Source organism: Babylonia areolata, chromosome 27 (assembly GCF_041734735.1).
Source record: "Babylonia areolata isolate BAREFJ2019XMU chromosome 27, ASM4173473v1, whole genome shotgun sequence".
NCBI lineage: Eukaryota > Metazoa > Mollusca > Gastropoda > Neogastropoda > Buccinidae > Babylonia > Babylonia areolata.
Window position 1 is genome coordinate 5,067,414 of NC_134902.1, and position 24,439 is coordinate 5,091,852.

At 43.6% G+C, this 24,439-nt stretch overlaps 1 protein-coding gene across 1 annotated transcript in view; it reads left to right on the forward strand.

Moving 5' to 3' along the window:
• The first annotated feature begins 2,035 nt into the window (after positions 1-2,035).
• The window catches only part of LOC143301161 (uncharacterized), a 118,651-nt gene continuing 96,247 nt past the window's right edge, over positions 2,036-24,439 (forward strand). The window contains exon 1 of the mRNA XM_076615242.1: positions 2,036-2,497. Within this exon, the coding sequence (XP_076471357.1) occupies positions 2,437-2,497 (61 nt within the window). The 5' untranslated portion in view covers positions 2,036-2,436. The remainder of the gene's footprint in view (positions 2,498-24,439) is intronic.

The window sequence follows — 24,439 nt, forward strand, 5'->3', positions numbered from 1 at the left end:
AAAGAAAACCTGTGTGGTAAATTTACATTTTCGCAACCTCTCGCTCATTCATTGAGTTGCCAGAAGTCAAGTCCTTCATATCAATACCCGATCCTATACCCAATCCTATATTCACGGAACTCTTCGTTTTTTGGTCTGATGCCAAAAATAACAGAACTGAGGAATGGGCGGTATCTCCTCTGCAAACAGCTTTATGAGGCTTCATTCGATGCAACACCCACTCACCATCTTTCTGAAAGAAAGGGAGCAGGGGGGAGAAGGGAGGGAGGAAGGAAGGAAGGAAGAAAGGGGAAAGGAAGGAGGAAAGGAGGGAGGAAGGAGGGAGGGAAGAAGGGAGGGAGGAAGGAGGGAGGGAGGAGGGGAGGGAAGAAGGGAGGAAGGGGGGGAGGAAGGAGGGAGGGAGGGAGGAAGGGAGGGGGGAGGGAAGGAGGGAGGAAGGGGGGAGGAAGGAGGGAGGGAGGAAGGAAGGGAGGGGGGAGGGAAGAAGGGAGGAAGGGAGGAATGAAGGAAGGGAGGGGGGAGGGAGGGAAGAAGGGAGGAAGGGGGGGAGGAAGGAGGGAGGGAGGGAGGAAGGAAGGGAGGAAGTGGGGAAGGAAGGAAAGAAGGGAGAGAGGAAGGAAGGGGAGGGAGGGAGGGAGGGAGGAAGGAAGGACAGAAGGATGAAAGACAAAAGAAAGGGGAGAGGAGTGGACCAGCGTATACTCATAATTCTGATGCAGACATCTGTGATCATTGAACCAACACGAACTTGCACTTGCATTTGCACACACACACACACACACACACACACACACACACACACACACACACACACACACACACTCGTTTCAAGTTTCAAGTTTTAATCATCCCTTCACTCCACTTGGAGTATGGAGGATTACTGCAAAAGAATGTTTTCGTGCCCAGATCAAACATTTCCAAATACACAACAATGTCACATAAAAGTTGAGAAAACACAAATGTCTTTTAACCCCAAAAAGTGTAGCCATGCAACATTTACAATTCTAATCATCTTAAAGCTGAAATGACTTTTTTTGCCTCCTTTGAGAATATTACAAAAATGAAAAACGGGTCTTGGAGACATATGTTTTAGGAACATATCTATTTCGATCACAACTGGGACAGTCCATTATAAAAATGAAACTTATCCCCAATCACAGACATGTTACAAACCTAACAAAGCCCGTAATTCTGGTGGTATGCTTTTGTGTCTCCCTGTTTCTGTTTTCAGCTTATGATTACAACTTCGAAATCTGAAGAAGCTGATAACGTAATTAAACACACACACACACACACGCACACACACACACACACACACACAGAGTCTCACCCACGCATGACACCCCCCCTCCCCCTCCCAACACACACACATCCCCTCCTCCATACCCCCCCCCCCCCACCCCCCTCTTTTCCTCCCACCTGGGCAAAACCCCCTAAGACAGGTACAGGATTAGGTGTGGCGGCGGTGTGGTGTGGTGTGGTGTGGTGCGGTGCGGTGGTGGTGTTCGCTCAAAGATGGATGCAAATCAAAACTAAGACCCCGGCGAATTAACACACACACACACACACACACACACACACACACACACACACACACACACACACACACACACACACACACACACCACCCTACCCGTTCCACCACCAGCACCCCCACCCCTCCCCCCCCTCCGCCCACCCCTTCACCATCACCACCACCACCACCACTACCACTCCCCACACATCCAACAACAACAGCAACCCCATCACAGACAGGACTACCGTGGCGGCGAGCTGGCGACGCCGTTGGCTAAAGCGAAGGGTGGAGAGAGTGTGGGTGGTTGTTGTAGGGGGGAGGGAGAAGAAAGGGATTGGGGTGGGGGGGGGGGGGGGGGGGCGGGGAAGGAGGCAGGGAAAGGGTATGGGTTGGCTGACAAGGAGATGGGTTGGTTGGTGGGGGGGGGAGGGGGGGGGAGAAGGGAGGAGGAGGAGGAGGAGGAAGGAGGAAGGAGGAGGAGGAGGAGGACAACAGTATAAAAGTAGCCAGTGGACCGAGGCTCGCTCATTTCAATACTCTCCAGAGCTGCACTCACTCACTCACCGGCTGGGACTGCCTGACTCGACGGTCTACAACTTCCTCCACCTCCTCGGCAGGAAACCAGAGAGCCGGTCTGCAAAGAGACACGACTGACAAGGCAGACAGCCCACCGTAACAGACAACACCCCTCTTCTGGCTTGTCTGACCACCATACCACCCCAGCCAGCTCAGCTAATACTTCTCTCTCCCCGAACAACCAACAGCTTGCTTGCTGCACCAAAAGTTTCGTGCTAGTTTCCCGAACTCCCAAGAGGTTGGGTGTGAGGGTTTTTTGTTCTGGTTCTCGGAGAGAACAGAGAGTGAGTGAGACGTTGATCTAGATAAAACAGGCGTTCAAGACAGGTGAAAAGTTAACCATCATGATGAAGACGGTTCTCATCTCTCTGGCGCTGTGTTTCATGCTGAGTCTCCTCCACACAGGTGAGCAGATTGTGTGTGTGTGCGTGCGTGTGTGTGTGTGTGTGTGTGTGTGTGTGTGTGTGTGTACATGCATGCAAGGAAGGGCGCGTGCGTGAGAAAAAGAGAGAGAGAGAGAGAGACCGGAAGAAATGATTCTCGCTGTTTTATGATAGTCCTTTTTTTCTGCGTTAACAGGAATGAATTAACATTGTTTGGTTGTTTTTTTTTTCTTTCTTGGTTTTTGTTGTTGTTTTAATGGCTGATCGGTACGATGGTTATTTTTGATTGACCGAACTTACTCTTTCGTCTGGCAGGCTGGTTACTGAATTCACAGTAACTCTGTTACTGTTTGGCTGGTGGTTACCTAGATTGGTCATCAAATTCACTAACTCGGGATGTGTTTCCTTTCCAGATTTCTTTGCTGGTTTTCCTTCTCATTGCTTTGTTCTCTCTCTCTTTGTCCTGTGGTTTCTGCCTACATCAAAATAAAAGAGAGGGCGGTTATATTTGTCCGCTCTCTGGGACTCTCTCTCTCTCTCTCTCTCTCTCTCTCTCTCTCTCTCTCTCTCTCTCTATATATATATATATATATATATATATATACAGAGAGAGAGAGAGAGAGAGAGAGAGAGAGAGAGAGAGAGAGAGACTGGACACTGGAATTATTTATTTATCATTGCCAAGAAAGGTCTTTTGACAAGGGGGGCAACAACATATAAATGCATATATTTTAGCTTCAAAACAACAACAACAAAAAAAAACTTTTTTTTTTCTCTCTGAACCCTTAGTTTAAACCAAGAAAATATGACAATACTTGGAAACACTTAAAAGTCACATCCTGACAAAAACTCAACGAAACGGAACTAAAGAAAAACAAAAATGTAATGATAATAAACTACCAAAATGAATTGGTATATATATATATATATATATATAGAGAGAGAGAGAGAGAGAGAGAGAGAGAGAGAGAGAGAGAGAGAGAGGTAAATATATCATTCTCTCTCTGTTTCTTCGCTGTCTTGGTGTGATTCTCTCACTCAGTTTTCATGACTTACATTAGCGTTCTTCTGAGGTACAGAAACTGGTGTTGGGTTTTCCTTTTCCCTATCACTTTCTTTCCTTTCTTTCTTGATGTATTTTTCTTTCACTCTTTCTTTCCTTTCGAATTTCCTTTCTTTCTGTCTTTTATCTATTTTTCTTTCATTCTTTCTTTTCTTTGCTTTCTTTCTTGATCTATTTTTCTTTCATTCTTTCTTTCCTTTCGAATTTCCTTTCTTTCTGTCTTTTATCTATTTTTCTTTCATTCTTTCTTCTCTTTCCTTTCTTTCTTGATCTATTTTTCTTTCATTCTTTCTTTCCTTTCGAATTTTCTTTTTTTTCTGTCTTTTATCTATTTTTCTTTCATTCTTTCTTTTCTTTCCTTTCTTTCTTGGTCTATTATTCTTTCATTCTTTCTTTCCTTTCGAATTTTCTTTTTTTTCTGTCTTTTATCTATTTTTCTTTCATTCTTTCTTTTCTTTCCTTTCTTTCTTGGTCTATTATTCTTTCATTCTTTCTTTCCTTTATTTCTTCTTGATCTATTATTCTTTCATTCTTTCTTTCCTTTCTTTCTTTCCTTTCATTCTTTCTTTCCCTTCGAATTTTCTTTCTTTCTGTCTTTTATCTATTTTTCTGTCATTCTTTCTTTCCTTTCGGATTTTTTTCTTTCATTCTTGATCTATTTTCCTTTCACTCTTTCTTTCCTTTCGAATTTTCTTTCTTTCTTTCTTGATCTATTTTTCTTTCTTTCTTTCTTTCCCTTCTTTATCTATTTTTCTTTCATTCTTTCTTTCCTTTCATTCTTTCTCGATCTATTTTCCTTTCTTTCTTTCTTGATCTAGTTTCCTTTCTTTCTTTCTTGATCTATTTTTCTTTCATTCTTTTTTTCCTTTCAATCTTTCTCGATCTATTTTCCTTTCTTTCTTTCTTGATCTATTTTTCTTTCATTCTTTCTTTCCTTTCATTCTTTCTTTCCTTCCTTTCTTGATCTCTTTTTCTTTCATTCTTTCTTCCCTCTCTTTCTTTCTCGATCTATCTTTTTCTTTCATTCTTTCCTTTCTTTCTTTCTCGATCTATTTTTTCTTTCTTTCCTTTCTTTCATGATCTCTTTTTCTTTCATTCTTTCTTCCTTTTCTTTCTCGATCTATTTCTTCTTCCTTTCTTTCCTTTCTTTCTGTCTTGATCTATTTTTCTTTTATTCTTTCTTTCCCCCACTTTGTCCACTACTTTTTTTTTCCTTTCTTTCTTTCTCCTCTCTCTCCAACCTTTCTTCGTTTTTCCCTTTGAACTTATCTTCCACAAATATTATCCCTTTCTTCTCTTCCTTCCTTTCTCAAGCGGATGAGACGATAAACCGAGGTCCCGTGTGCTAGCATGCACTTAGCGCACGTAAAAGAACCCACGGCAACAAAAGGGTTGTTCCTGGCAAAATTCTGTAGAAAAATCCACTTTGATAGGAAAAAAAACAAAAATAAAAAAACTGCATGCAGGGAAAAAAAAAAGAAAAAAAAAAAGGGTGACACTGTAGTGTAGCGACGCGCTCTCCCTGGGGAGCGCAGCCCGAATTTCACTCACAGAAATCTGCTGTGATAAAAAAAAATAAATACAAATACAAATACAATAATAAAAAAATAATTAAAAAAAATCAATGAGCCAGTTTATTGCCACAACTGCACCAAGTCCTTATTTCGAAACAAACGAGTTCTGCTGGGGGGTGATTTCCTAGGATGGAGAGGGAGGGGGAGGGGGAGGGAGGAGGGCGGGGGATGGGGGGGAGGGGACGCGGAGGGGGGGTTCCATTTTTGTCACGTGATTTTGCACACGGCTTTACTACCACCAGTAGCCCCCCCGCGCTTGGCCCGATCCCTGAATTTGCGTTGTGTTGGCGGGCAAACGGAATCATGACAGCGAGGGAGACAGTTCGCTTTGCTGGCTCCAGGCTTTGTTCTTTCGAGAGCTGTCAGGAGGAAAGGAGAAAGGGGTTGTGGGGGGGTGGGGGGTGGGGGATGGGGGGTGGGAGAAAAGAAAAGGAGAGAAAGACAGTGAGAGATGTCTAGAATGTATAATTGTTTAGGATTCCACTCTTGTAATCCCTGATTGCCCGTGTTTTTTCTCTTTGTTATTATTATTATAATGCATCTCTCTTGTCTGTCTGTGTCTCTCTCCGTCTCTGTCTCTCTGTCTGTCTGTCTCTCTCTCTCTGTTTTTCTCGTGCAAAAGCCGCATCGCTAAAACAAAAAACAAAACAAAAAATTGCACTTTTCTTTATTCGTTCATTTATTGTTTTCTCTTTTGATTAATCTATGTTCAAGACTGTTTTTTTGTTGTTGTTTTTTCCTGTCTTTATTTTTGTGCATGTCTTCTTTTTTTTTCCTTCTTTTTTTCCAGTGGTTGTGTTTGCTGTCTTGTTAAACTTTCCTTCTTCTCGGTCTTTTGTTATTACTGTGATTGTATGTGTGTGTGTGTGTGTGTGTGTGTGTGTGTGTGTGTGTGTGTGTGTGTGTGTTTAATTATCATTATTGATATTAATATTATTTTCACCATCATCATTTCCTTATTTTCCATTTCATGTTTCTAGTTCGCTTCTTCTACTTGCTTTTCAAGTCTATGCATTACACGTTTGTTTGTTTGATTGTTTGTTTGTTTGTGTGGTGTGCGTGTGTGTGTGTGTGTGTGTGTGTTGTTTGTGTGTGTGTCTGTGTGTATGTGTGTTTTTGCGTTGTTTTTTTGTTGTTGTTTTTTTAATTAACGGAATTGGCGTAAGTCTATCGCGGTAAATAAACTAAGTAGCTAAATGTTTTCATTTACTTCTCACTAGGCTTACAACCTATAAAAACCAAAAGAACATCCTATTTTAACTCTCTCCATACGAACGGCGAAAGAGACGACGTTAACAGCGTTTCACCCCAGTTACCATCATCAAAATATTGCAAGCGGAAGGCTCTTATACTGAAGAGGTGAATGTTGACAAAGAATACCACAGTTCTGACGACGGAAGCTAAAAGGTTGGGTCTTTCAGACACCCACTGGACATCCGAGGGGTCTGTGTAGAGGAGAAGAGAGGACTGGCCGTACTGAGTGAGTTAACCTCGTACCTCTGAACTGTTTCCTCTTTCTGCCACATACATCCCCCTCCTCCACCACCACCCCACCACCACCACCACCATTACAAACACATAGAGAACACAATCCCATACACACACATCATCAAATGCTTTTCCTTTACCCATGACAGACATAGGATTTTATCAACTTTTGTAAGCAGTCTTCAGCTTTACCTCTTTCCACGCCAAGTGACATTTATAACTAAAGACATATTCATTTATAGACTTGGGGTACACAACCCACGCGACATCATACAAACTTTCTGACAGTGTACAAAGAATATATCTATACTTAGTCATCCTCGTCAGACTCTCCGACGTTGCCAGGGTGATATAACCTCGTACCCAGTGGAGTGATGGCCTAGAGGTAACGCGTCCGCCTAGGAAGCGAGAGAGAATCTGAGCGCGCTGGTTCAAATCACGGCTCAGCCGCCCATTTTTTCTCCCCCTCCACTAGACCTTGAGTGGTGGTCTGGCCGCTAGTCATTCGGATGAGACAATAAACCGAGGTCCCGTGTGCAGCATGCACTTAGCGCACGTAAAAGAACCCACGACAAAAAAAAAGGGTTGTTCCTGGCAAAATTCTGTAAAAAAAATCCACTTTGATAGGAAAAACAAATAAAACTGCACGCAGGAAAAAATACCAAAAAATTGGGTGGCGCTGTAGTATAGCGACGCGCTCTCCCTGGGGAGAGCAGCCCGAATTTCACACAGAGAAATCTGCTGTGATAAAAAGAAATACAAATACAAATAAACAGATACGCAGTTTCGATGTAACAGCCATTGTTTACGTCATCTTCAGAACAGATGCTGCTTCTGTTGTTATTGCACAGTCCCGGCAGAGAGAGAGAGAGAGGGGGGAGGTGGAGGTGGAGGGGGGGGATGTATGAAGCAGGAAACACCACTATGTCCAAGACAGCAATAGTCCAGCTATTTCTCGCTGCACTTAACATCTTGATAACAGAGACAGGTTGACAACAATTTCATCACTGCTGAAAATGACCTATTCGCTGTTTTCCCAACCCCGCTATCTTTTTTGTTGTTGCCTTCTATGAGCGGCTGTGTGCGTGCGTGCTAGATTTTAGATTTCAGATTGTGTTCATATTTGTATGTTTGCTTATTATTTGAGTTCAAGAACGTTCTCTTCTTTCGACAATACGATGCTTTGCTACACTTTATTAACTCACTCAGTACGGCCAGTCCTCTCTTCTCCTCTACACAGACCCCTCGGATGTCCAGTGGGTGTCTGAATGACCCAACCTTTAGCTTCCGTCGTCAGAACTGTGGTATTCTTTGTCAACATTCACCTCTTCAGTATAAGAGCCTTCCGCTTGCAATATTTTGATGGTGGTAACTGCGGTGAAACGCTGTCAACGTCGTCTCTTTCGCCGTTCGTATAGAGAGAGTTAAAACTTGGTTTAATGAAAAGTTCAATCATCTTTTTCGTAAGCTATTAAGGAAACAAAATCAATTAACATGATGGAAATGAAGCAGCGGAAAATCGATATTTGATTTTTGCTTCATGTGATTTCATTCGCAAACACAACAACACCTTCATGGGTGTTTTGAAATATTTTCGTTGAAAAAGACATTTTTTTTACGATTGATAAGCGATCATTGACAGGAAATAACTCGAAACAACATTTGCGGTGGAAAACATCCTTTGAAGAATTCCATATGTGAAGTTATTGCCATCAAACTGTCCCTTTGTTCAAAACACGTTCAACCGAATGAAAGCAATTTCATTGGCAAGAGATTCGATTCTTGATTTAGCTGGTTTCTATTACAGTCGTTTTCTTGAAATCAACTCCTGTCTTAATTCGGTTTTTTGCCTACAATATAATGGATTTGTGCCAAATGTAACAGCCTTTGTTTCGACACACAAGCGATCCGCCCACCCCCTTCCCCTCCCGCCCACCCCTGCACACCCGTTTTGTAAATTAATGCAAATTTATCCTCCTGGATTAGTCAGTCATTTGGCTTACTGCCCAACCGTCCACGGACGCCGTTTCGGGGTTGTAACACGTTTGAAACTAGAACCATGTACACAAATACAACATCATCATCAAACTCTATTACATTTTTTTTTAAACTAAAAAGACCACACACTAAACTTACTTGACCACTACGTAAAACAAAATCTGTTGAAAGCCCTCCAGATGTCAGAAACTTTTTTAAAGTACACACACACACACACACACACACACACACACACACACAAAAGTTCACCTTGGAACGTGAAAAGCCTGTTCTTTTTTTCACACTGTGGTTGTTGACCAGAAGCCAGTTGCACTGCTCGGACGGAAGAGCCTAGTATGGTCGTAACCCGCTACTAACTGTGTATGTGTGTGTGTGTAGTATGGAACTGATCAATGACGTAGTTCGGTCAACATAGGCATTTAGCCACGTGCAACTGTCAAAAAGTTAGAACCAAGCAATGCAACTGGCAACCCAGGGCTGTTAAAGACTGCCGTCAACTGGAAGGGCACATACCCTGTCCCTTGCACGTCACGACTGTTACGATTTGCACGTGCTCTGTACGTAAAAGCACTTGCTATACGCAGCAGGTTGTGAAACAATCTATGTCAGCGTTTGTGTTTCTTTTATTTTCTTGTTGCTTGTTACCGTTTCTCATTTCGAGTTTCAGAACGAAACATGTCTTAGAACTGGACAGAGGCATTTTTGTTGTTGTTGTTGTGTGGGGTTCTGTAACTTCACGGAATGTATACTGTAGACAGAAGTACTGTTTTATTTTTTTTTTTTCATTCATTTATCTTTATTGTCTTAATTTATTTTCATTCTGTGTGCATCATCCGGGAGACTAGCTCCTAGTCTCGTGGTTGAACAGGTAGTGAGGCAGAGAACGTGAGGGACAGGGGGGGGCGGGGGGGGGGGGGCAAGGGGGGGAGGGAGAACGGGTGGAGAGGGAGGGAGGGAGAAGGGGAAGTAAAAAAAAAAAAAAGTCCTTCCAGCCAGAACGGTCATGGACCTTGGGGTCTGAGAGCGTCGGTGGGCGACGCTACCGTTGTTCCAACGGCCACCCTTTGCTACTTCTGCCGGTTCACGGGAATTCGGTTGGATCATGTCGGACAGTGCCTTACACAACACTCCTGTTTCACACACACACACACACACACACACACACACACACACACACACACACACACACACACACACACGCACACACACACACACACACACACACACACACACACACACACACACTCAAACAAACAAAAAGAATGTCACGAGCATTGGTACAAAAAACAAACACGCGATGCATTATTAATATATTGTCGCTAATAACGAACACACACACACACACACACACACTCAAACAAACAAAAAGAATGTCACGAGCATTGGTACAAAAAACAAACACGCGATACATTATTAATATTTTGTCGCTAATAACGAACACACACACACACACACACACACACACATATATATATATATATATATATATATATATATATATAATTATATATATGTATTTTTTATCTTTTTAATTTTTAAAATTCTGTTATTATTATTATTATCATTATCATCATCATTCTTATCTTCTTTTGAATCTCCCCCCCCCCCCCCCCCCCCCCCCCCCCCCCCCTTTATTTTCTTTCTTTCTTTCTTTAGGTTAGGTTAGGTTTAGATTTTAGTTAGGTTTTTAAGGAACTTATTTTTGGACAGTAGAAGAAAATAGACAATTGCAATTCTTCAGGCTCTGGGCGAAACCTGGCATTGTGAAATTGCATCACAACATGTGCGTCATGGCGTGCTTGCGTCATAATAGCTGCGTAAGAGTGACCCTGGTAACATGTAAACAACTTATCCCTTGAGGAAGGAGGGTGATCGCTCCGAAAATTTGGAATATTTGACAGATTGATGTGTATGTTTTTCTTTTCTTTTTTCTCTTTATATATATATATATATATATATATATATATATATATATATATATATATACATGCACTCATGCCCTGACAAAGCGCGTTCAGCTATGCTGCTGTCAGGCATCTGTCTAGCAGATGCGGTGTGGTGTATATGGATTTGTCCGACGGGCGCAATAGCCGAATGGTTAAAGCGTTGGACTTTCAATCTGAGGGTCCCGGGTTCGAATCACGGTGACGGCGCCTGGTGGGTAAAGGGTGGAGATTTTTACGATCTCCCAGGTCAACATATGTGCAGACCTGCTAGTGCCTGAACCCCCTTCGTGTGTATATGCAAGCAGAAGATCAAATACGCACGTTAAAGATCCTGTAATCCATGTCAGCGTTCGGTGGGTTATAGAAACAAGAACATACCCAGCATGCACACCCCCGAAAACGGAGTATGGCTGCCTACATGGCGGGGTAAAAACGGTCATACACGTAAAAGCCCACCCGTGTGCATACGAGTGAACGCAGAAGAAGAAGAAGAATATGGATTTGTCCGAACCCAGTGACGCCTCGTTGAGAGTCTGAAAACTAATCGTCATGAACCATTTGGTGTCACTTTAAGTTTCAATAGTAATGTTAAGAGATGAACAGTAGCTGAATTAAAAAAAAAAAATCCCTATCGAAGCATCTGAAATGAAAACAAAAAACGAAAAAAAAAAAACACCCCCCCCCCCTTTGCACCCCTCCCCACCCCCCGCTCCGTCTCCGAAAGCTGATTAAGATGGAGAAAAAATAGCTGAGAACTGTAACACAAAACTGTCTAAACATATATATGATAGTCAGTCGTGTCCGACTATGACCATCAGAACAGCAGAGGAGGTAACTGCTGTTCCGACTATTTGGGCTAGAATTTGTTTATAGTGGAGAGTGTCTTGCCCAAGTTACATCCCCACTCTCTCGGCCAAGAGGGTTTTAGGACAGTCGGCGTTGGGATGGTTCCCAAAGGCCAACTAGCCCCCAAGGCTGCAGCACTAAGAGCCAGTGCAAATTTTGCCTCCTAGTTTGAGAGTCATAGTCCTTCACAAAAGACTAAGCTGTAAATGGTTTCCCATTGACTGGAGAAACCATTGATAATACAGCTCTCACTTTGCTGTTGGCCCAAATGCAAAACTTATGTCAATCTGTGATATAAGCCTAAACATAGCCTTCTCTCATGCAGCCTCTCTCTCTCTCTCTGTATAAAACGAATCTTTCTGGAAGAAGACTGCAGTTAACGCATGCATAACGGGGGTTGGTGGTAACCATGAAATCACGGCGATAATGACCCCGACAATGATGATGATAATTGAGCACGATGATGGTTTCACTTTAGCCTAGCCCTCCCCCCCCCCCCCCACCCACCCACCTCTCCTCTCCCCTCCCCCCCCCTCCTTACTCCACCTCCTCCTACCCCTCTCGCTCTCTCCGTGCAATAACAGAAGTGGTCGCGATGGATGGCTTGGTATGTAACGGTTTTGTGTCGCCGATTGACCTGCCAGTGCGCTCATGTTCTGTTGCATATTTCCTGTTAAGAGTCGCTGGGCGATTTTTACTTTTTTTTTGTTCTCCTCTCTTCTGTTACAAATCTATCTGTCTTAACCGTGCATCAGTGCGATAGTTCACATAGCATGCGTTGCCCAGAAGTGATGGAGTTGACATTTACTGGAAAGCCCGTTACTGACAGTGGTCACTGTAGTGTGTGTGTGTGTGTGTGTGTGTGTGTGTGTGTGTGTGTGTGTGTGTGTGTGTGTGTGTGTGTGTGTGTGTGTGTGTCTGTGTCTGTGCCTCTGTGTGTGTGTGTGTGTGTGTGTGTGTGTGTGTCTGTGTGTGTGTGTGTGTGTGTGTGTGTGTGTGTGTGTGTGTGTGTGTGTGTGTGTGTGTGTGTGTGTGTGTTGGAAGTCGGTAGAATAAACCGTTTCATCTTTTTTGGGGTCTCATTCAATCATTTAATCGTTCATTCATTCATTTGTTTATACTCTATGTTATCTATTTAACTGTCTCCTGTTTACGTTTTGTTTTTTTATTTTAATTGTAATCTCTTTCAACATACCTATTTTTCTATCGTTTATATATATATATATATATATATATATATATATATATTTGTTTATCCGTTCAATTACGCGCTGTGAGCCACTACCGGATAATAACAGAGAGCGACAACCGCATAATCATTTTTGTTGCTGTTTTTGTTTTCACGGAGAAGTAGGGTGATACATATTAAACCTCCCCCCACCCCCCTCCTGAACCCTCCCCTCCACGGCAACATTTGAAGAGATCCACGAGTATCACCCCCCCCACACACACACACACACACACACACACACCGGCCCTCTCACCTTCAACATGATCACACACACACACACACACAAAAAATAATAAAAGAACCCGTTCGGACAAGACAGGTTTCGCATAACTGGCTCCCAAGAAAATCTTCCCTGTCTTATTTGTGGGCACGTTCCGCAACCCTGCGTGTCTTGGGGAGCCCTTTGTAGCGCCCCGTCATGTGTGAATGGAAACCACCCACCCCCACGTTTTTTACCCTAGCTTGCGAATGTTTTTTGAACCATCCGTGCGTGCGTGCGTGCGTACGCACACACACGCACACACACACACACACACACAAACAAACAACACACACGTTAAAACGCTTGCACCGCACACACACACACACACACACACACACACACACACACACACACACACACGTTCCATAATAACGGGAAAAGCAATTAACGATTGGAAAAAAACAAACAAACAGAAAAACAAAACAAAACTCCTACCAATTCTTCCTCCATGTTTTTTTCTCTGCACCCCTCCGAACTCCTTTCAACCCACCCCACTCGACTTCTCTCTCTCTCTCTCTCTCCCTCCCTCTCTCTCTCTCTCCTCCCTCTCTCTCTCCTTCTCTCTCTCCCTCCTCTCTCTCCCTCTCTCTCCCTCTCTCCTCTTCTCTCTCTCCCTCCCCCCCCTCTCTCTCTCCCTCTCTCTCTCCTCCCTCCCTCCCTCTCTCTCTCTCTCCCCCTTCCCCTCTCTCTCTCCCTCCTCCTCTCTCTCCCTCCCTCTCTCCTTCTCTCTCTCCCTCTCTCTCCTTCTCTCTCTCTCCCTCTCTCTCCCTCCCTTCCCTCCTCTCTCTCTCCTTCTCTCTCTCTCCCTCTCTCTGGCTCTCAAGCGGAAGCACCCCTACGCTCTCACGCATAGAAGTAGTTGATTAAAACTCTCTCCATACGAACGGCGAAAGAGGACGACGTTAACAGCGTTTCATCCCAATTACCATCATCAAAACATTGCAAGCGGAACGCTCTTCTACTGAAGAGGTGAATGTTGACAAAGAATACCACAGTTCTGACGACGGAAGCTAAAGGTTGGGTCATTCAGACACCCACTGGACATCCGAGGGGTCTGTGTAGAGGAGAAGAGAGGACTGGCCGTACTGAGTGAGTTAATTACAGGGAGGATACGCGCCGTCACAAATTGAAACAAAACGGAACTGAAGCCAGGGAAATTGAACAACGCGAAGGAAGATGTTCCGCCAGTGTCACTTCGCAAGGAGTGTAGCCGTTTAACTTGGACCAGTTTTTTTTTTTTTTTTTTTTTTTTTTTTTTAAATATATATTTTATTCGAGTTTATCATTTAATACATACAGACGGACATACAAAACCAACGTCTGAAATCAACAATATTTGCCACTGTGCGCCACCTAAACTGCAAATCAGGAAAACGACACAACACTGTCTTCATACAGAGAAAAAGCAAACGAAAAAGTCAAATGCACTGTTAAAAACAAGTAAGTAAGTAAGTAAATGAAAGGAAAAAAAAAAAAAAGAAAAGAACAAACGTTTCATTCGTGGTTGTCTCTACTCCTCCTCGTTGCCTTCAATCATTTTTATGTATGGGTACCATTTTCTAGAAAATGCTATGGACAGTTGGACCAGTTTTATTATATTGTATTTTATTGTATTACTCTTCTCTTTGTCACAACTGGTTTCTTTGTATGAAATCCGGGCTGCTCTCACTTGGACGAGCGCGTCGCTACACTGAGAGCGCCATCATTTTTTTTTTTTTTTTCCCTACCTGCAGCTTTTTGTTTGTTTTTCCTATCGAAGTGGGTTTTTTTTTTCTACATAATTGTCGTCGTGGGTTCTTTTACTACGTGCGCTAAGTGCATGCTGCACACGGGACCTCGGTTTATCGTCTCATCCGAATGTCTAGCGTCCAGACCACCACTCAGGGTCTAGTGGAGGGGGAGAAAATACTGGCGACTGTGCCGTGATTGGAATCAGTGCGCTCAGATTCTCTCGCTTTCTAAGCGGACGCGCTACCTCCAGGCCACCAGGCCACTCCAGCTGACTTCAGCTTGGACACGCTTACAGAGTCAATTTCCGGATTCTTCCGATTCTTAATAATAATAATAATAATAATAATAATAATAATGGTATTCATATAGCGCTGAATCTTGTGCAGAGACAAATCAAAGCGCTTTCACACCAGTCATTCACGCGCATGCATAACTCTAAAACTGTAGAAACTAAAGACAAGAAAGAGGCAGGCAAGGGAGGCAAGGGAGGCTATATTGGGAAGAGGTGGGTTTTAAGGCCAGACTTGAAAGAGCTGAGTGTGGAGACTTGAAGCGAAAGAGGAAGTTCATTCCAATTGCAAGGTCCAGAGACAGAGAAAGAACGGCGGCCAACAGTCGAGTGTTTGAATCTGGGTATGCGTAAACAGTCCTGACCACAGTCCTAACCGTGGTCACACATAAATGCCGCGTCACGAAGTGCTGCCCAAAACGCTCACACCTTCCCCAGCACCGGATGTCACCTCCCATATTCAATGTCAGGCGGGCGCAACAGCCGAGTGGTTAAAGCGTTGGACTTTCAATCTCAGGGTCCCGGGTTCGATGCTCGGTGACGGCGCCTGGTGGGTAAAAGGGTGGAGATTTTTCCGATCTCCCAGGTCAACATATGTGCAGACCTGCTAGTGCCTGAACCCCCTTCGTGTGTATACGCAAGCAGAAGATAAAATACGCACGTAAAAGATCCTGCGATCCATGTCGGCGTTCGGTGGATTATGGAAACAGGAACATACCCAGCATGCACACCCCCGAAAGCGGAGTATGGATGCCTACATGGCGGGGTAAAAAACGGTCATATACGTAAAAGCCCACGAACGCAGAAGAAAAAGAAGAAGAAGAAGAAGCAGAAGAAACTTTGTCAACACAAAAAAAAGAAGAAAGAAAGAAAAACGTTAAAGAATTACCTGAGTGTGCCGGATAGTCATTACGATCAGATAAACTAGTTGGATAAAGCTGATACCTCCACGAACGTTCAGCAAAATCCATCCAAGGCTTTCTGAGTAACCATACTGTCAGAATAAAGTGTCTTTTTACCCCCTGTGTCCCAGTGGAAAAAAAAATTCTTTCAAAAAGTTTTCTGGATTCGGATAGCGATCACGATCGCCCATCAAAGTTGTTATCAGTTGGAACATGGCTCAAAGCTAACATCTACCCCAGAAGTTTAGAAAACTCCCCCCCCCCCCCTAACTTTTTTGGGGGGAGGTGGGAGTGTGGGGGGGTGGGGGTGGGGGTGGGGGGGGGGGGGGGTTTAACCTGTTGATGGCTGAAGAAGCACACCGAACTTAAGACATGACCAGAGTCGCTGGTACAGGAAACAACACACACACACACACACACACACACACACACACACACACACACACACACACACACAGAGAGAGAGAGAGACAGACAGACAGACAGACAGACAGAGAGAGAGAGAGAGAGAATGAATGAATGAATCTTTATTTTCCAACGGTGAAGATATTAGCACTTTGGCCGACTTACACATCTGCCGTTGTTCTAAGAGACACACAAACATGTACGCATATAAATGTAGTTATACTTAATACTTAATACATGTATAATGTACGAGTATAACACAGCGTCAAACTGAGAGACACAACATCGCTCACATCTATACGGAACGGAAGCGAGTAACACACACACGCACACACGCACAGAGAGAGAGAGAGAGAGAGAGATGGTTTAATGACTTAAGCAACATGCTCATATCACCAAGTGGAAAACATGTTAATATTGATATTAGCATTATTTTACTATATTATGTACTGTTTGTTTATTTGTTTTATTTCATTATTTCATTACTTACTGTTTATGAATGTTATTTGATACAAGTCATAATACGGTTCATCAGCCGTCATGATAAAATTGAAGTGCAACGTTGTGAGCACAGTATAAGCTTTAAGCTTGTTGATGCTCTTTTGTCATTCATTGCATTGTAATCATGTGTATTGTTGAATAATTAAAGATTATTTAAACCAAGTGGAAAACACGCTCCCCTCCCCCTTCCCCCACCCCTTTCAACGTTCCCTCCCTCCTACACTTTTACGCTTTTCACAACATTCTTCTGCTTTTCCCAAGGAATACAAAACAATATCTAACGGTATGTATACGCACAATCTTCGTGGACTACCGATGAGATTCATATTTAAGTAACCCGAGGCCATCGACCCGATTTCGTAGTCAGAGAGAGAGAGAGAGAGAAAATATTCAAATACCATTTGTCAATTTAACTATCTTCACAATCGATTAACATACATTTCCATCAACGAATCAATTAAATAGTGGCAACATAAATCGAATGGCGTTTTTGCATGCTAAGAATTGGTTTTCGAGATGAAACCTTTGTATGTGAGATCATTTTCGCTGAGTCTCCCTTCGCAGTCTTAAGCTATGGTAAATAAATTTGGCTAAGCTGTTTGAATGTTGAACATCACACAAAAAAACCGCTATGGGATGTATTTTAAGTTTCTTCACGTTTTCTTTTGTAAAAGAGAGAGAGAGAGAGAGAGAGAGAGAGAGAGAGAGAGAGAGAGAGAGAGAGAGAGAGAATATTCAAATACCATCCGTCAATTTAACTATCTTCACAATCGATTAACATACATTTCCATCAACGAATCAATTAAATAGTGGCAACATAAACCGAATGGCGTTTCTGCATGCTAAGAATTGGTTTTCGAGATGAAACATTTGTATGTGAGTCTCCCTTCGCAGTCTTAAGCTATGGTAAATAAATTTGGCTAAGCTGTTTGAATGTTGAACATCACACAAAAAAACCGCTATGGGATGTATTTTAAGTTTCTTCACGTTTTCTTTTGTAAAAGAGAGAGAGAGAGAGAGAGAGAGAGAGAGAGAGAGAGAGAGAGAGAGAGAGACACTCACAACACGAGCTACACGCCAAACACACTGACCTATCACACCGCCGCCTTCAGGACCTACCCTTCCTGTCTCACGTAACTCTAAAAACGTTTTTTTTTTTCCGGGAGCGCCAATTACCATACGGGCGCTGCCAAAACCCTTCCCTCGAGAGAGATGAGGGGCGGGGAGAGACGGGGGCCCTGGTGGAACAGTTACAGGAAGAACAGACCCCGAGACACACAGCCACGATTCGGTGAGGAGGCTAATTGGAAAGGACACTTTTACAGGCCAGGCCTAGCTGGTCCGCGTGTTTCTGTGTGGCTGCGTTGCTCTCTCTATGTCTGGGGCAGGCCGTGTTGTGTGTTATTCAACGCGTAAGGACGTTTGCGGGTCGCTGGGGATGAATTGTCGCCGGCGACAATATTATTGTGCCGATTCTCACGGCTTTGTTCTTCTTCGTTCGTGGGCTGCAACTCCCGCGTTCACTCGTACGTACACGAGTGGGGTTTTATTTATTTACCCCGCCATGTAGGCAGCCATACTCCGTTTTCGGGGGTGTGCAGGCTGGGTATGTTCTTGTTTCCATGACTCACCGAGCGCTGACATGGATTACAGGATCTTTAACGTGCGTATTTGATCTACTGGTTGCCGTATACGCACGAAGGGGGTTCAGGCACAAGCAGGTCTCCACATATGTTGAGCTGGGAGACCGGAAAAATCTCCACCCTTTACCCACCAGGCGCCGTCACCGTGGTTCGAACCCGGGACCCTCAGACTGAAAGTCCAATGCTTTAACCACTCGGCTGTTAACGCCCGTCCCTCACGGCATGTATTAACGCATTTCGGCAGATATTGTCGCCGGCGACTGTACATGCCGGGAGTTTCACTATATAAAAAAAAGAATGAATTAAAAAAAATAAACAGTGCCGACGGCAACATAATTATGCCAGCGACGATACGTGCTGCAACAGTTTATTGTTGTTCACACACACACACACACACACACACACACACACACAAACACACACACTCTCTCTCTCTCTCCCCTCCCCCTCGCCCTCCCTGGATATTCACCATAATAATAAACACTATAATCACAATCATTAAAACCACAGTCATCATTATATGCTCTGAGTACTGACCAAAAACAAAACAAAAAAAAAACAAAAACAAACAAAAAACAAACAAAAAAGTGCCGTGCGTCTCGACACATATTGTCGCAGGCGACAACATTTCATGCCAGCTTTTTAATATGTGCCGGCGACAAAGTGTGCCGTGAGGGTAGGAACATACTGTCACCGGCGACGCGATACCCGCCCTCTCACTGTGGGGACATTCAACTTCAGGAAGCAGGGTCCGTCCTCGACGTAACAACATCATCATCCAAGAGAAGGATGAAAATTTCCAGAAAAATATTGTTTTAGAGAGAGAGAGAGGGGGGGAGGGAGGGAGAGAGACAGGGAGAGAGAGAGAGGGGGGGGAGAGATAGAGAGGGAGTGAGAGAGGGAGAGAGAGGGGGTGAGTGAGAGGGAGAGAGAGAGGGAGGGAGGAGTGTGAGAGAGGGAGTGAGAAAGCGAGGGAGAGGGAGGGAGAGAGAGGGAGTGAGAGAGACAGGGAGAGAGAGGGGGGAGAGAGAGAGACAGGGAGAGAGGGGGGGAGAGAGAGAGACAGGGAGAGAGAGGGGGAGAGAGAGAGAGAGGGAGAGAGAGGGGGGAAGTGAGAGAGAGAGGGAGAGAGAGGGGGGAAGAGAGAGAGAGAGGGAGAGAGAGGGACATTCAACTTCAGGAAGCAGGGTGGGGTTGTAGACTTTGTTTGGCTGTTTTTTTGTTTGTTTGTTTGTTTTTTTCTGCAACCCGACAGCGCTGCTTCGGAGACCTGAAAGAAGGAGGGGAGCGGAGCACGGTGGCCTTGCGGACAAAGCGCCAGCCTGGGAGGCGAGGGACCTGTGTTCAATTCCCCACCCCCCTCCCCCCCCACCCCCCTCCCCGGGTACGTTAGCGATCTGAGCAGCGCAAAGTTTTCTCCTTGACGTTGAACGAACTTAGCGCTGATGAGATTGCTCGTGCAACATAGCCCGGGATTTATTTTTCTTCCTCCCCCCCCCCCCCTTCTATTCAACCTTTTGTATTGGGTGCTAGTTTTATATACATTATAGATGTATTCATTTATTTATTTATTTATTTATAGACGGTGAGGCGGGAGGCAAAATAACGAACCGAGATCCCGTGTAGAGTGCGTGTACCGCGAGCGTAAAATGGACACGCAATAATGATTGTGTGTGTGTGTGTGTGTGTGTGTGTGTGTGTGTATGTGTGTGTATGTGTGTGTGTGTGTGTGTGTGTGTGTGTGTGTGTGTGTGTGTGTCTTCCCTGTCCCGTCATCTGCACCGTTTTGCGTACCGATACCGCCCCATCGCTGCTCACTCTCGGCCTGTAAGAGCCGGCCACTGGCTGGAAAATCCCGCAAGACGGGGATCGAACCCATAGCTCCAGTCCTCCATGTCACTGATGTGTGACGCTAACCACAACGCCACTGCGGCTACTTCTCTCTCCCCAGCAACAAAAAAAAAAACAATGCTAAGGAAACTGTACTTTCGTAGACCAACGAAGATTTCCATGCAAGCAGAGATTTAAAAAAAATTTAAAAAATTAAAAAACACACAAAAATTTGACGGCGTCGGGTTTTTTTGGCAATGCAATTTCTCGAGAAGATCTGCCCGAATTTCTACACAGAGAAATCATCTGAGACAGAAGAGGAATATATATATATATATATATATATATATATATATATATATATATATATATATATATATATATATATATATATATATGATAGTCAGTCGTGTCCGATTATGACCATCAGAACAGCAGAGGAGGCAACTGCTGTTCCGACTATTTGGGCTAGAATTTGATCATAGTGGAGAGTGTCTTGCCCAAGTTACATCCCCACTCTCTCGACCAAGAGGGGTTTTAGGACAGTCGGCGTTGGGATGGTTCCCAAAGGCCAACTAGCCCACAAGGCTGCAGCACTAAGAGCCAGTGCAATTTTTGCCTCCTAGTTTTTGAGAGTCATAATCTTTCACAAAAAAACTAAGCCGTAAATGGTTTTCCCATTGACTGGAGAAACCATTGATAATACAGCTCTCACTTTGCTGTTGGCCCAACTGTAAACTTATGTCAATCTGTGATATAAGCCGAGTGTTGGGATACAATGGAGAGAAAAAAAAAAGGAAAGAAGAAAAAAAAAAAAGAGAGAGAGAAAACGCTCTCAGTGCGCTTACCCGAAAGAATGAAAAGGCATTCGAAAGACAGACACAGGGTGCCAATGAGAAAGAGAGAAAGGGGGAGGAGAAAGGTGAGAGAGGAGAGGGAGAGGGTGGGAGTGGGTGAGTGAGAGAGAGAGGGGGGGTGTGGAAGAAAGAGAGAGAGAGAGAGAGAGAGAGAGAGAGAGAGAACGAAGAAAGGAAACGAATGAAAAAATCTCTCTCTCTCTCTCTCTCTCTCTCTATCTCTCTCTCTCTCTCTCTCTCTCTCTCACACACACACACACACAAACGCACACACGCACGCACGCGCGCGCGCATCCACACATACACACACAGCTCGCAAAGCACGTGCGAATCGGTCATTTACTATCGGCCATCCTGTCAAATCAAAGGACTCGTCAACTGGACTTGCCGAGGAGACGGGAGCACGTGGAGTTAACTCTCTCCATACGAACGGCGAAAGAGACGACGTTAACAGCGTTTCACCCCAATTACCATCATCAAAATATTGCAAGCGGAAGGCTCTTATACTGAAGACGTGAATGTTGACAAAGAATGCCACAATTCTGACGACGGAAGCTAAAGGTTGGGTCATTCAGACACCCACTGGACATCCGAGGGGTCTGTGTAGAGGAGAAGAGAGGACTGGCCGTACTGAGTGAGTTAAAGCCCCAAACAGTGAACCAAAGAACGTTATAAAACGATGGGCGTTTTGTCCAGGATGACAATCGCGCGATCACTTCAATTGACATCACGCTTTTTGGGGGAACTATGTGTGGTTTGTGTGTGTGGTGTGGGAGGCTCGTGGGGGTGTGGGGGTGGGGGGTGGGTGCGTGCGTACGTGTTCGCGTGTGTGCGTGCTTGTCTGTGTGTGCATGTGCCTCTGTGTGTGTGTGTGTGTGTGTGTGTGTGTGTGTGTGGCAGTGTATGAGTGTGTTGATGGTGATGTTGACGTGTCTCATTATTGATCTTTATAATATGCTGTTTTATGGAAAGTCTGAAAATGTAAAACATTAAACTCTCTCTCTCTCTCAATCTCTCTGCTCTCTTTCAGAGCTTGTTGTAAAGACGGAGACATATGCAGAGACACCGAGAGGGTGAGGGCAGAGAGACAGACAGAGAGACAGAGAGATTGCCAAACAAACAAATAACAGTGAGAGCACTCGTACCGTATTCCAAATGATTATCGACCCACATAACGCATTAACAACTGCAACGACGACATCAGCAACAACAACAGCAGTACCCCACACTGAAGGCTTTCAGCTAAAAACCCCAGGAACAATTGTAACTACTATTACTGCTGCTGCTGGAACAAATAGGGGGCGAGGGTGCCATTTTGCTTTTCTTTGCTGGTCTATTAACGGAAATGATTCTTCACACTTCTCATTAGAAAGAACAACAAATTGCAGATACCATTACTGTTGCTGCTAGAACATTTGGAAATGCTATGTTTTTTGTTGTTGTTGTTGTCTTTCTTTTTTTTTTCTCTCTCTTTCTTTTTCTTTTTTTTTCTTTAATATTTTTTTTCTTTTTTTTTTTGTTTGTCTACTGAAGAAATAACAAATGAAACTACTGTCATATTACTACTTCCGGAATAAACGGAAATGAAACTTCTCAATGTCTTTTGAAGGAACGCAGCTAAAACAATACGGAACTGACTTCTTTTTTTTTTCCTGTGTGTTTTAAAGGAACGACAACTGCAAATACCATTGGTCCCTGTTGCTGGAATATACTGAAATACCATCTGCAGTTTGTTTTTTGTTTTTTGTCTTTTGAAAGAACAGCAAACTCAACTCACATAGCCAACCCTGCTGGTACGTCCGGAAATACCTTTAGCTGTTTGTTGGATTTTTTTGTTTGTTTGCTTTTGCTTGGTAGTTGTTGTTTTTTTATTTTGTTGTTGTTGTTGTAATCCTTGGAAGGAGCAACAAATAACAAATACAATTATCATCACTACAGCTGCTGAAATATATGGAAATGCGATTTTTTTTGTTGTTGGTTGTTTTGTTTTTTTTTTCTCTTGAAGTAACAACAAATGCAACAACTATTATACTGCTGCTGCTAGAAAATACATAATGATATGCATTTTTCTTTGTCTTTTGAAGGAACAATTGCAAAAGCTATTACTATTGCTGCTAGAACATACGTAAATGCTACTGGCGTTGTTTCTCTCTCTCTCCTCCCCCCCCCCCTTTTTTTTATAATTTTTTTATTTACATAGTCTTTAGAGCGCTATAATTTTGTAAAGGAAATAAATGAAAAAGAAAAAAAGTGATGAGCTGTATAGCGAAATGAGACAAAAAAAAAAAAAAAAAAAAAAGGAGCTGTGAAATGCTAAAATAACACATTAGATTATGAACGGAGAATAGGTGAACAGAAAAAGAAAAAAAACACATACAAAGAACACACAAAGAACACACACACACACACACACACACACACACACACACACACACACACACAGGCAGAGATCACTAATTGAAACCAGGGACATACAATTTACTACTTAAAAACGTAAAAGTAAATGAGAGCAAAACAGAAATCGCTACACAGTTCCGTGGACAAACCAACATAGAGAGTACACACATAAACATCTCCATTTGGGCTCTTGTGAAGTCATTACAAAGAAGCTATCAAACTAAGATGAGAACACTGGGGGAGGGGTGGGGGGGGGGGAACTCCAATGAAGACTTATCTCGTTTTCTGCCGGTAAACAGAACTGGAAAAGCAAAGTGAAAATGGTTTTAAAATCCATTTCTATCAATCTCCTTAAAACTATCTGCAAATAGATTTTAAAAGCACAGGAAAAAAAAAAACCCACAAAAAACCAAGAGCATGAAGTGTCATCAAAAACAGAGATGATGAAATGAAGGAAGAAGGAAATGATGAAAAAACAAAGAAAAAATAGAAAGAAAGAAAGAAAGAAAGAAAGAAACACACACACACACACACACACACACACACACACACACACACGCAAATACGTACGCCCACACACGCACACACACGCCCCCCCCATCCCCCATACACACACACACACAAAACACGCCCACACACACACACACACACAAGTACGTACGCCCACACACGCACACACATGCCCCCCCCCCCATCCCCCCCCCCACACACACACACAAGCACGTACACACACACACAAGCACGTACACACACACACAAGCACGTACACACACACACACACACACACACACACACACACACACACACACACACACCTTCACACAAACGCACGTCAGTCAGTAAACCAAAACAGTACAGCAGAAAATAATACGATGCGGCATGCAAAACAAAAAAACCCAGGCCTTCCAGTCTTTTGCTATCTGCTGTTGCAAGCGGGGCCCTCTAATTACTTTGTTTTCACCACTAATCTGCTTTCTGGCTTGAAAGGTAGCAATCCCCTT